The sequence below is a fragment of the Pteronotus mesoamericanus genome, unplaced genomic scaffold (genome assembly GCF_021234165.1).
Source record: "Pteronotus mesoamericanus isolate MK-2021 breed Mesoamerican mustached bat unplaced genomic scaffold, CSHL_Meso_final contig_256, whole genome shotgun sequence".
Taxonomy (NCBI): Eukaryota; Metazoa; Chordata; class Mammalia; order Chiroptera; family Mormoopidae; genus Pteronotus; species Pteronotus mesoamericanus.
This window is the reverse complement of record NW_026555108.1, coordinates 4,637,710-4,651,389: the sequence shown is the minus strand read 5'-3', so window position 1 is coordinate 4,651,389 and position 13,680 is coordinate 4,637,710. Positions and strand designations below refer to the sequence as shown.

At 49.6% G+C, this 13,680-nt stretch overlaps 1 protein-coding gene across 1 annotated transcript; it reads right to left on the bottom strand.

The window, feature by feature from the left end:
• Window positions 1-155: 155 nt before the first annotated feature.
• GDPD2 (glycerophosphodiester phosphodiesterase domain containing 2) lies at window positions 156-11,832 on the bottom strand. The gene is made up of 15 exons (XM_054574212.1): window positions 11,728-11,832; window positions 11,379-11,482; window positions 10,993-11,086; window positions 10,784-10,843; window positions 10,204-10,302; window positions 9,939-10,032; window positions 9,639-9,784; window positions 9,444-9,526; window positions 9,179-9,329; window positions 3,193-3,414; window positions 2,831-2,979; window positions 860-1,007; window positions 658-740; window positions 380-408; window positions 156-295 (listed from the first exon to the last, which is right to left on the bottom strand). The coding sequence occupies exons 1-15, from the start codon at window positions 11,830-11,832 to the stop codon at window positions 243-245; spliced, it is 1,620 nt and encodes a 539-aa protein (XP_054430187.1). The 3' UTR covers window positions 156-242.
• Between the last annotated feature and the right edge of the window lie 1,848 nt (window positions 11,833-13,680).

The following is a 13,680-nucleotide window of genomic DNA, read 5'->3' as shown; positions in this document are numbered from 1 at the left end:
CATTTTGTTGTGGGAGAAATTTTTCATGACTCACTCTCTTCCACAACCACCTCGGGTCCAGATCTGAAGGGAACCGTATTCCATGGGCATGTCCACTATCTGGACAGACGGCCCTCACAGTTCAAAACATTCTGTTAGCAAAGTTCACCTCACTCCAATACCACCAACATTCCACCTCAGCCATTCTCCCTTCCTTGCTGTTGGCAGATGTGAACAGCTAGTGGGGGCCTAGGGCAGGGCATTCACTCCCTCCTGACATTGTTGATCTTGGTCAGCAACACAGCTGTTTCTAAGCCTGGAGAGGGGAGGGGACATGGCAGAGATGAGTAAGGGGAAGGCTGGCAGACCAGAAAATGAGGTAAGGGGACAAAGTTCTTACCAGTTCGCTCTCTCTTCTCAGCACATCTCCTACAGGGAGAAAAGCTTCCCATTGTGAGTTCAGCCAGGTTGAGGCACAACCTTTTGACCCTGGGTTTCCCCAAAATGCGTTTCCCAGGTTTAAGCCAATTTGGTGTCCAAGGAAGAGTCTAAGATTCTCAAAGGAACCAAACAGACCCGACCCCAAACCCCAGGCAGCATATATGAGTCTGAATCAGTCCTGTCGCCAGGGCCCTGGGGAGAATAAAGATCCAAAAAGCGGAGGCACAGAGCACTCACCCACGGAGGATGAAGTGACACAAAATCAGCAGGGCGGAGACGCAATTGGTGAGGATCCACACCATTAGGTAGGTTTGAGGGGCCTATGGGAATAAGCAAAGGCCCCTGTCGGTGACCAGACCCCCAGAGGTAGTATATGGGGGAAAATTAAGGAAGAGGGTTAAGAAGCAGCAGGAAGGAGTGACAGTCTCAGAGCCCTTACAATAAGCCAGATGGGGTAACGCATCTGCTGCAGCAGCTGGCAGTCGTTGGTGGTGACCGAATTCACCCCTGCACACCAGAGGAGGGAGAAGAGCCAGGGCTTGTTCACTACAAATAGGTTCACCGAAACATTATCCTCATGCAGTGCCCTATGGAGGTGAAAAGGAAATGGGGAACATGCAGACTTGTGGAGCACAAGGCGTGGGAGGCAGCCCCTGTCCAGCTTGAATCTGCAGTGGCTCCTTTGCTTGGCAGTCCCTGACCAAAAGTGATTTTCTTTGCAGAGCTGAACTCTGTCTTTTGGTGGATTCCTAGCTTCGCTGTCTGGGGCCACCCAAATGTGTCTCTCCTCTTTGTCCCCTGACAGCCCTTCAGAGGTCTGAGGAACAGTGATCATGTCCCCCTGAGTCTTCTCTTTTGTCGGCCCAACAGCCACGGTTCCTTCAACTGGGCCTTGGAACCTGGCTTATTGTTTCTTTCACCACATAAACTCCTTTCATCTGATCTTACTCTAATTTATCAGTGTTCCTTCTGAAGTAGGGGGTCTGCAGCTGCACATGACATCCAGGTGGCGAGCACAAGCTTTGAGTAGAGCAAAACTCTTCCTGCCTTCAGGGCACTATGCCTGTATGAAGACAGCCCAGGTCAGGTTGGTTTCGGCAATGCGATGTGGCACCGATGACTCATTCTGCACACTGTTCAGTCAAAGCCCTGCTCTGTTTCACACGTTCCTGCTGATTCCAGCCTCTCTTCTCTTGCCTTTGTGCAACTGAGCTTCTTTTGGGCCCCTTTTATAGGTCTTTACATCTATCCCTGTTGCATTTCACCTCGGTACATTTGGCCCATCATCTCAGAGTGCTTAGACCTTTCACGGCCTTCATTTCTCCATCAGTGTGTTCATTATCAATTCAGATCTTTTAAAAATGCGATCAACCCTGGCTGGTGTGGCTCAGTGGATTGAGTGCCGGCCTGAGAACCAAAGGGTCACCAGTTCCATTCCCAGTCAGGGCACATGTCTGGGTTATGTGCCAGGTTCCCAGTAGAGGGTGCTTGAGAGGCAACCACATATTGATGTTTCTCTCTTTCTCCCTCCCTTTCTCCCTCTTTTCCTCCCTCCCTCTCTTCCACCCTCTCTAAAAACAAATAAATAAAATCTTAAAAAAATAAAAGGTGATTAGCAGTTGATGCTGACCAGGACAAGACTAAGGTGAAGGCCAAACCCAATTCCATGTCTCCCTCCATGGTGATGACTTGGGGGAAAGGTCCTTGAAATACTTATGATAACTGGGCTATCCTCCGGTCCACATTTTTTTCTATCTGAACAGAAGAACATTAGAACAGATCTTGGCAGTGGAATGTTTTGAGGTTCATCCTATTTACTGGCTGGGTCAGCTTTTGGGACTCAGCTCACAACTGCGACTCTCTCGCCTCTCTCCCCTGAATCCTTCCTCTCCTGTACTTCTTTATTTCTTTGGTGTAGAATGAAAGCTAAGATCCTTCTTATGGCCTACAAGGTCCTACCCACTTTGGACCCTGCCTGCCTCTCCGGCCCCGCCTCCCCCTTGCTCATCGGGCTGCTGTTCCCGCTCTTCCGCAGCTCTCCTCACCGTTTACTCCTATGACCCATCAGGTCTCAGCCCAGACACCACCTCTTTAACCATTACTCCCAGTGTGACCCCTCCCCGGCCCCTCACTCCCAACTCCAATTGCTCTACTGTATCTCCCCATCTTATTGTCTTCATCTCGCTTATCGGTGTCCAATATGCATATATTCTGTTCACTGGTTTACGGTCTTTCTCTTTTACTTGTATGCCCAAAGCCTGCAATAAATAGTGCCTGACACACAGCAAGTGTTTGATAAATGTTTGTTGTATAAGTGAACGAGTGAATAGCCTCCGCCCTCCCTGCATTGGCTCTTCCCCCGCCATTGGGCCACACGCGATCCCCATGGCTCCTTTCCTCTGGCACTCACTTCATATCCAACTGTGGCAGGTCTTGATAGGGGAGGTTGAGAAGCAGGGGCCTCTCAGTTGTGTTGACTCCCTGCTGTCCGTATATCTGGCGCATTCCGGGTGCCCGTTCTTGGACAATAGCCCGATCTTCATCCGGGAGCCAAAGGACCTGTGGTTCAGGGAGGTTGAGCATAAAGCTGGGGAAGGCCTGGGGGTTCTAGGGGCAGGGGCACAGCACAGAGGTTTGACCACAGAATGGGGCACATGAACGGGGCTGGGGCCCTGGGGTAGGGGCAATTTAGGATTATCACCATGGCCTAGGGAAGGTGGGGTGTGGGGAGGGTCGGATGGCGAAGGGCACTTGGGATCCTGGCAACATCACCATGGCTTGAGACACCCTTGAGTTCAGCACAGTTTCCAATGTCTGGTTCACAAAAGTGTCATAGTATGTGTGGTTTCTTGGGGGGCGACGCAAGTCAAACATAATGGAGAGGTTGAGGGCTGCAGCTTCCTTCAAGAGCTCTTTCAATGTTGGTACTCTCTGATTCTCAGCCTCTTTCCGATCAGGGCCCGACAGCTTCTTGGCCGCCCAGAAGGGTGGCCTCTATAAGGATAGAAAAATGATTTCAAGACCGGAAGAAGCCTCTGGGCCATTCCCCCATCCTCACCACCTTATTCATTCCCCAACTTGGCGTCCAGCTTCTGCCCGCCTCTGAACCAGGGTCTTTCTTTCCTCAAACTATAGCTTTTGCCATACCCTCTAACACCTTAATCTGTGATCCCAACCTCCTATCTGCCCAGTTTCTTAACTTTCTCTCTCCTGCTACACTTTCTCTTTGGTCTCACGGAGGTCTCTGGGATCTTGACCCCTTGGTATCCTCCAAATCCATCAGCAGCTTTCTGGCTGCACCTGTATCTCCCACCTATGGCCCTTCCACAGCTTGAACTACTCAGCGCCTTCAACAACTTTCCTGACCCACCTGTTCTACAGATCCCAAACTCTGATTTAATTCTACAATTGCCTGCCTCCTGCACCCCTGTGGCAGGGGGCAGAGCACACCATGTGGACTGTTGGCGCTGCAGTCCTGTTTTTCGCTCTCGTGCCACTTAACCATCATTTCACTTGTCCTTGATTTGCTCCCTCCCCCATTTCTTCTAGAGGCTATGCCAAACCTGGGCCACTCTCCTCTCCTCCCCTTGTCATCAACAAATGACCTTACCTCAGATTGACTGACCTGGAAAAAAGGAGCTATCTAACACTTATTAAGTGTTTACTGTGTACCAGGTAGTGTTAGAAGTACTTTATGAAGCCCTGCTGGTGTGGCTCAGTGGATTGAGCACCGGCCTGTAAACCAAAGTGTTGCTAGTTCGATTCCCAGTCAGGGCACAGGCCTGGGTTGCAGACCAGGTCCCCAGTAGGGGGCGCTTGAGAAGCAACCACACATTGATATTTCTCTCCCTCTCATTCTCCTTCCCTTCCCCTCTCTAAACATAAATAGATAAAATCTTTTTTAAAAGAATACTTCATGCAATAGGACCTGCCTGGAGGGCAGGTGAATATTTCCTCTCTGAATGATGCAAGATGAGATGGACAAGAAGTGCTCTGGAATGTTATAGTAAGGACTTCCAAATATCTGTTTCTTCAGAAAAGCAACAAGAACATTGCCTCCCCCAATGTCAAAGTTATGTTTGACTTCTTGAGTATAATGTGTGCTAGGAATGACATCTTTAAAGTTATAGGAAAAAATCTCAACATTGAATTTAATATCCAGTGAAAATATCCTTCAAAATTACCTAAGCTCATTTTAGGAGGCAAGTGTAATCCTAATTCCAAAACCAGATAAAGACACTACAAAGAAAGAAAATTATGGGCCAGTATCCCTGATGACCATAGATGCTAAAATCCTCAACAAAATATTAGCAAACTGGATCCAGAAATACATTAAAAAGATCATACACCATGATCAGGTGGGATTTACTCCAGGGATGCAAGGTTGATACAATATTAGCAAGTCAATGAATGTGATGCACCACATAAACCAAATGAAGGACAAAAATCACATGATCATATCAATAGATGCAGAAAAACATTTGATAAAATCCAGCACCCATTTATGATAAAAAACACTTATCAACATGGGAATAGAGGATAATCCCTGAACATAATAAAGGCCATATATGACAAACTCACAGCCAACATCATACTCAATGGGCAAAAACTGTAAGCGTTTCCCTTAAGATCAGGAAAAGACAGGGATGTCTGCTTTCACCTCTCTTCACCTCAACATAGTACTGGAAGTCCTACCCACAGCAATTACACAAGAGGAAGAAATAAAAGGCAACCACATTGGAAAAGAGGAAGTAAAATTGTCATTATTTGCAGATGACATAATACTCTATATAGAGAACCCTGAAGATTCCATCAAAAACTACTAAAACTGATCAATGAATTCAGTAAGGTAGCAGAATACAAAATAAATATCCAGAAATTAATTGCATTTTAATACACCCATAATGAACTACTCATTTACAATTGCATTTAAAAAAAAAAACCCTAGGAATAAGTATAACAAGGATGTAAAAGACCTGTACTCGGAAAATAATAAGACACTGAAGAAGGAAATGGAAGAAGATAAAAACAAGTGTAAGCATATACCCTGTTCATGGATGGGAAGAATTAACATCATTAAAATGCCCATACTACCCAAAGCAATCTACAGATTCAATGCAATTCCTATCAAGATTCCAATGGTGTATTTTACAGACCTAGAATATTACAAAAATGTATATGGAACCAAAAAGACCCTTAATAGCCACAGCAATCTTGAGAAAGAACAAAGTTGGAGGAGTCATGCTACCTGATATCAAACTATGCTATAAGCCCATAGTAATCAAAACAGCATGGTGCTGGCATAACCACAGACATATAGGTCAATGGAACAGAATAAAAAGCCCAGAAATAAACCTATGCCTTTGTGGCCCATTACTATTGGACAAAGGAGGCAAGAACATACAATGGTGTAAAGATAGTCTATTAAATAAATGGTGTTGGGAAAATTGGACAGATACATGCAAAAAATGAAATGAGACCACCTTCTCACACCATATGCAAGAATAAACTCAAAATGGATTAAAGACGTAAATGTTAGACTCAAAACCATAAAAATCCTAGAAGAAAACACAGGCGGTAAAATCTCGGACATTTCTCATAGCGATATTTTTTTCTGATATGTGACTTTGGGCAAGGGAAACAAAGGGAAAAATAAACAAATGGGACTACATCAAACTAAAAACTTTTTGCACAGCAAAGGAAACCATCAACAAAAGAAAAGACAACCCACTGAATGGAAGAACATATTTGCCCGTGACACATCTGATAAGGGGTTAATATCCAAAATTTATAAAAGACTCATACAACTCAACACACACACACACACACACACACACACACACACACACACACAAAAAACAAGAAACAATCCAATTAATAAATGGGCAAAGGGCCTGAATAGATACTTCTTCAAAGAGGATATACAGATGACCAATAGACATATAAAAAGATGCTCAATATCACTAATCATCAGAGAAATGCAAATTAAAACCACAATGAGATATCGCCTCATACCTGATAGAATGGCTAACATCATTAAATCAACAAACAAGTGCTGGCGAGGCTGTGGAGAAAAGGGAACCCTTCTGAACTGTTGGTAGGAATGCAAACTGGGGCAGCCACTGTGGAAAGCAGTGTGGAGTTACCTCAAAAAATTAAAAATGGAACTGCCTTATGACCTAGTGATTCCACTTCTGGGATTTTATGTGGAGAAACCTGAAACACTAATTCGAAAGAATATATGCACCCCTATGTTCATTGTGGTGTTATTTACAATGGCCAAGATATGGAAGCAGCCCAAGTGCCTTTCAGTAGATGAGTGGACGGAATACTACTTGCTGTAAAAAAGAAGGAAATCTTAGCTTTTGCAGCACCATGGATGGACCTGGAGAACGGTATGGTAAGTGAAATAAGCCAGTCAGAGAAAGACAAATACCATATGATTTCACTCATACGTGGAATCTAATGAACAAAATAAACAAACAAACAAAATAGAAACAGACTCTTAGAGAACAGAATGACAACTGTCAGAGGGGAGGGGTTTGGGGAAATGGGTGAAAGGGGTTTGGGGAACTGGGTGAAAAAGGTGAAGAGATTAAGCCAAAAAAAATGAAGCTCATAGATACAGACAAAAGTATGGTGACTACCAAAGGGAAAGGGGGTGGGGGAGGTAGAAGAGGGGAAAAAAGGATAAATGGTGATGGAAGGAGTCTTGACTTGGGATGGTGAACACACGATACAATATACAGATGGTGTATTATAAAATTGTATACCTGAAACCTATATAATTTTGTTAAGCAATGCTACCCCAAAATATTCAATAAAAAAGTTTAAAAAAGAGAGATAACACACCTGTCTTCTTGATACATACTTTCACATTTCTAAATAAAGTCCTAATTAAAAAAAATAATGGTAGGAAAAAAGGCTTTTCCAGATAAGTGAATACTGGGTGAACTTGTCACCAGCAAGAAATATAAGAATAGTCATAATAAATATAACTGACGGTGTAAAATAAAAACCCATAAGCCTGTATTTACATGAGCAAATAAATGAATGCAAAAATATGAGGTAAACAAAGTACATTATGTGTATTAATTTATTCAGTCCTCCCAATAATCATACAAGGCACTGTTATTATTCCCATTTCACAGATGAGGAAAATGAAACACAGAGGCACTAAGGAATGTTGTCCAGGCTCACACAGCTAGAAAGTGGTGAAGCAAGTCAGGATAGGATGCAAAGAGAGACATACCTTGCTATTCACATTCTGATATGTCATTATATAGAGAGTTAAAATCACCTCGCACCAGCCAGAATGGCTACCATGAACAAATCAACAAACGAGTGCTGGCGAGGCTGTGGAGAAAAGGGAACCCTCGTGAACTGTTGGTGGGAATGCAGACTGGCGCGGCCACTGTGGAAAGCAGTGTTGAGTTTCCTCAAAAAATGAAAAAAGGAACTGCCTTATAACCCAGAGATTCTGCTCCTGGGAATATATCTGAAGAAACCTGAAACACTAATTCAAAAGAACATAAGCACCCCTGTGTTCATTGCAGCGTTATTTACAATCACCAAGATCTGGAAGCAGCCCGAGTGTCCATCAGTAGATGAGTGGATAAAACAGCTACAGGACATTTACACAATGGAATCCTACTCGGCTGTAAAAAGGAAGGAAATATTACCCTTTGTTTCAGCGTGAATGAACCTGGAGAACATTATGCTAAGTGAAATAAGCCAGTCAGAGAAAGACAAATACCATATGATTTCATTCATGTGTGGAATCTAATGAACAAACTGAACAAGCAAAACAGAGACAGACTCATACATGGAGAGGAGATGACAGCTAGTGGGAGGGGGTTGGGGGTGGGGGGATTGAGCAAAAAGGAAAGATGGACAACAGTGTGGTAATTGCTAGGGGGAGGGCAATATAAGGAGGATAAATGGTAATGGGAAAAAATACAATAAAAAAGAAAAAGAAAAAAGAGTTACAAAAGAATATGTGAAGCAACCCTGTTTGTGCAAAATGAAAAGTATATATGTGTGTGTGCACATAACTGTATGTATGTAAACATATATATACATGGAATATGAAACCAATGGTTAACAGTGACTATCTTGGAGGTGGCGGTTGAATTATGAGAGACTTTTGCATTTTTAGGTTATTTCTCTGATTTCCTTTTTGACAAGGACAAAAGGAACGGAAAAGATAAAGTATCCTTTGCAACGGGTTCCATCCCCCGAGGAACTGAAGTCCGTATGTCTGGCCTGGCATTTGAAGCCTTCCAAGACCAAGCCTCTGCTCCCCTCGTCTGTCTCCCCTGCCACTGCTCCAACAAGTTTTATCTCCAGGTGCCACCAAGCCACTTTGTGTCCCCTGGAAAAAATGCTTCTTCGTACTTCTGGGCTTTAGCCATGTTCTTGCCTCTGACCAGAATTCTCATTTCCTGCCTTGTCCATCTTAAAAACTGCTTAGGCGTCCTCTTCTGCGAAACTTCGCCTGACCTTTCCCGCAGCCACCTTGCCAAACAGTGACGTCTCTACTCAGGAACAACACTGTCATCGCTCTGGGTTTCATATTCTGATAACCTGTTCCCCTAGGTCTGCTTTTTATTTACTACAAGGGAGTGGTCTGAGAGCAGCGACTGTCTATCTATTGCCCAGCACAGGGCTCAGCAAGTGCTTATCAATGAAGGAACTCTGCCCTGAGTGGCCCTGCAGGTGGCTGTCTGCTCCCAGACGAGACAGATGCTGTCCTCACCTCCAGAAACCAGGCCCCGGCGTTGAGTGTCTTCAGTTCCGTCCAGGAGAAGTCACTGCTGTGCTCGGTGATGCGGGTTGGAAACACCGAGGCCACATCCGTGGTTCTGCTCAGGCGCTCGTCGTGCATGAGGAAGGGGACCCCATCGGAGCTGAGGGCACAAGGGGTGTCAGAGGGCCGAGCTCCGGGGCTGTCCCCATGTCCCGAGCCCCCTCCCCGCTGTGCCTGTCAGCAGCCCCCCACTCCTGGCCCCAGCTCTCCTCACCTGACCATGACGTCGGTCTCGAACACGGAAGCTCCACATTCAGCTGTCTTCCTCAGGGACATCAGAGTGTTCTCAGGGGCCAGCTGGGAAAGGGACTCGGTGAGGGGGTCACAAGGAAGGGTGGGGGCCTGGCCACCCACAGGCCTGGCTGCTGCAGACCCTCCCTGCCTTGCTAGCATTCTGCCCAACGCTCACCATGGGGGCCCCTCGGTGCCCCATCAGCTGAGGCTTGGGCGGTAAGTATCTGGATTCCATGATGCAGGGTGAGGAGATGCATAGGGGGGACAGGTAGATGGCCAGGACAACTCCAAAAAATAGGGACAGTAGTGCAATCTTCTGACCTGTGGGGAGTGGGAGATAGGCTATGGAGAAAGGGCACTGGGGCGCTGGCTGAGCTCTGGGGGCCGAGAGCAGAGGGCAGTCGCAGGAAATCGGGCAGCAGGAGGCTGAAGCGCGGGTGGCCAGCGAAGGCGTGTAGGGGAGCGCAGTTGGCACCTCTTTGGTGGATACGGTAGAAGGCATCCGCCACAGGCCAGGCCAGGATGGTAATGCAAGCAACAGCTCCAATGTGAAGGAATGGGGCTGTGGCCTGTGGGTGAGAGTTGGTGAGGAGGGCCCTTCTCCCTTTCTCCTCGGAGGACCTGACTTTTGGGGTTTAGAGCTACTTGCAGTCCTGGGGAGTCAGGGAGCAAGATAGGTCCTGGGGTTGACCCCAGGCACGGCTCCCACCCAGGCTCTGGAGATCAAGCCAGCCACTCACCTGTAGTGACAGATGTAAGCTAAGCAACTCCTCCTGCCATTGGATGCCCAGTACTGCAAAGCCAGCGGCTACAAGAAGTATAATGAAGAGCAGCAGCACCTGGGGGACCAGGTATGAATGGGGCCTTTTGTGTCAACCCCTGGCTCATGGCCACCTGGGTTGCCCCCTAACTCTATGAGAACAAGACCATTCCCTTCCTCTGACTCCTCCAATTTCTGTCTTTCATTCTGCAAACATTCCCTGGGCTTCAGGTCCTGAGTTCGAGCCCAGGGATAGAATAGTGAGCTCGTAGGCCCCGGGTGGTGTGGCTCAGTGGATTGAGCGCTGACGTGTGAACCAAAGGGTCTCCGGTTTGAGTCCCAGTCACAGCATATGCTTGAGTTGTGGGCCAGGTCCCCAGTAGGGGGCACACAAGAGGCAACCACACATGGATGTTTCTCTCCCTCTCTCCCTCCCTTCCCCTCTCTCTAAAAATACATAAATAAAATCTTTAAAAACAGAAACAAAAAAGAACGATGAGGTCCTCAGCAAACAGCCAGCCACGTGCCCCCTCTCCCGTTCGCTCCCATTCCCGCTCTACCTTGTGGACACAGTGCAGGTGTAGAGGCTGTCCACAGAGCCGCAGCAGCACAGCCAGGAGCTGGGGGCAGAGGAAGGGGGTGGGAGCAGTGAGGTGGGCTTCCCAGGCTGATACCCTGCTCCTCCCCTCCCCACAGTGGGCCATGGTGGAGCTGAGCTGTAAGGAAGTCCCAGGTGGGGGTTAGGCCACACCCCCAACCCCCGACCCACCAATAGCAGGGATGCATATGTGACCAGTAGAGAGACGAAAAGCATAAATGCCAGGGACCAGTCCATCCAGTGCCCCCAGTGGCGAAACAGGAATCTGTGGAAGGGGAGAGAGGCCTCTGGGTGCAGGAAGGGGTGTTGGCAGTGGCCTGAGGGGAGTTGGTACGGGTGGACCCTGGTGGGGGACGGGAAGGGAGTGAGGGGCAGCCCTTCACAGGGCCGGGACTGCAGGACTGGGGAGATTTCTCAAAGGGGTCTTCTAAAGAGGTCGGGTAACAGGAGGGCTGCGCAGGGCTGGGGATGACTAAGCACCCAGGGGTCCCAGGGCGAGTAGTTTGACATGTATGCTGGGGGGGATGGGAGGGGCGGGGGGGGCGTCCGTGACACACTCATTGAAGTTGTGCAGGTCATTGAGGAGGATGAGCCCGACGTACAGCCAGCCCAGGGAGACAAGGAAGGTGAGGAAGAGCAGGCCCAACCAGAAACACTCGCACTGTAAAGGGGCAGGAGAGAAGCTCACAGCGGATTCCCACTTCCAGCTCCATCCCTAGTGGATGGCAACTCAAGGGGACTTCCTGCCAGGCGTTGCGCTGCTCTGCGGGCAGCTCTTCCCATATTTGAGAGGTTTTTCTTCCTGGGGAGAGAAAGCCCCTTTCCCCCAGCTGCCTCTCAGCCTCCTCCCCTCCAAGCGGCCCGGGCCTTGGGCTTCCGCCCCCTCCGCATCCATCCCTACTCCACCTGGCCGCTCTTCCTCCTCTCTTTGGGGCACTTCCTCCAGTGGCAGCTATACAGGCAGCGGAGGCAGCGGGTCCAGGTGGAGCAGCAGACGGGGGACTCGGCCATGGTGAGGGCCTGCGGGAGGGGATGTTCCACCATCAGGGGCCCTGGCAGGAGGCAGATTGCAGCCTTCCTCGCGGTGTCTGTGAGGAGACCCGGGGACAGTCTCCGGAGTCTTTCATTTTAACCTGGGTACCTGCTCCGTCAGTGGGACACCTGGGAAGTCCAGCCTGTTTGCTGGCAGGCTGAACACCCAATCTCTGCTAGTTAACAGCATCTCAGCTCGGGGCTCGCCCACCCCGGGGTGGAGGCTCGGAGAAACTGCCTGGGGTGGGGCAAACTCAGTTCAGCAAGTTGAGTCACTTCTGGCCAAGCTTCCACCCCAGTAATCGAGAGTAACCTGAAGCAAAAGTTACAGTCCTGACCTGGGGCGAAGGGGAGGCGTAGCTAGTTGGCCAGTTGCTATGGATACGGATTGCACACATCACAAAGCCCTGACTGAAAGATCTTCTGTCTCCACCTTCCAGGGCGCAGGGGGCACAGCCAATAACAGGAAGACAGGGGAACAGGCAGCCTGGGTCACTTCCAGCCTTCCTGAAGGGACGCTTTTCCTGTCCGCACACACGTGGAAAGTCGAAGTCCTTTTCCCTAGTCCCGTCGCTTCCTGCCCAGCCATCCCCAGCCCCAGCCAGGAACCCAGTCTCCACCTCCTCCCCTGCCAGGGTTCCCACTCTCTGAGGTCCCTTAGGTGAAAGTGCAACAAATATAGGGCAAAGGTATGGCTGGTATGGCTGTCCTGGGGCAGGTGATTCCTGTACTTTGTGCTTTCAAGTCAGGCTGATAACTAGCTGGCTTACTCATCCCCAGACTAGGCTGGGTGAGAGATGCTCACTGTCCAGAAGAAGGGGTGCAATTTGCGCCACCTCTTGTGTGCACTAGTGGCCGGCTGTACAAACGGGTTTGTTGATGACTTTGGGTGTGCAAAGGAGCCCCTGAATACACCCAAAATGTGTGCGTTCTAGGCGACGCCGGCCCTTGTCATTGGGGCTCTCCTGAGGCTGTGGAGTCTTGGCGGGGTGCACAGTGGCCGGGCTCCCAAATGGATGGAGGGTGTGGCTGCTCCCAAAACTGCCCTCCTTGTCCTCTGCTTGCCTTGGGAAAGGAGGTTAGGGTAGGGCATGGAGGGGTGGGGGCCTGGGGCTGGGGCTGGGGCAGGAGACCTCCCAGCTCCCTGAGCCGCCTCGCTGGAAAAAGGCATCCCCAAGGGTGGCCCTGCCTCTGCGCACCCTGGGACTGGGTTGTGGTGGCCTGCCCTGGGCTCTGTCCGCACCTCCCGCCTCCCCTCCAGATCTGCCCTTGTACCCCAGGTGCTGCCTGCCGGAGTGTCACCGTCCTCCAGGAGCTGTCAGGAGGATGGGGTCAGGACCGAGCAGTCTGAGAACCCCAGTCAGGGGAGCAGAGCGGGGATGCTGTCCAATCCCTGCCGCCGGCCTCCGCCCGCCCGCCCGCTGCTCCCGCCTTCCCGGGGCCCTCACACCTTTTCTCAGCGGCAGCTCTGCTCTCTGCTCTGCACTGCTTCCCAGCTCCTCTCCGAGTTGTCTGAGTTTGCCTCCTCCCTCTGCCAGGGCTCGGCTCGGCCCCACCGCTCAAACAGGTGGCACTGTTGCCACCTATAGGAGGCTCTGCGGGCCTCTCTGAAGGCCTGCAACTGCTCTCTGGCCTGCGCCCAGTCCGGGTGGGAAGATGGGAGGGAGGAGGGGGGAGGGAGAGCAAATCGGCCTCTTTCCTCACTGCTGCTGCTGCTGCTGCTGCTGCTGCTGCCGCCGCAGCCAGTCAGGGGGCTCGGGGGGTGAGGAATTCCTTTGTGCAGCCTTCCCCATCCCTCTGTCCCTCCTCCTGCTGCACTCAGTCACT

Bases quoted from the DNA above. Each gene is read 5' to 3' on its own strand.
- GDPD2 (XM_054574212.1), bottom strand. From the start codon at position 11,832: ATGGCCGAGTCCCCCGTCTGCTGCTCCACCTGGACCCGCTGCCTCCGC. The intron at 3,415-9,178 runs GTGAGGACAGCA...CTATCCTTATAG, and splicing joins CCGGGGCCTGGTTTCTGGAG to AGGCCACCCTTCTGGGCGGC. The intron at 409-657 runs GTGAGTGCTCTG...TTCTCCCTGTAG, and splicing joins TGTCACTTCATCCTCCGTGG to GAGATGTGCTGAGAAGAGAG.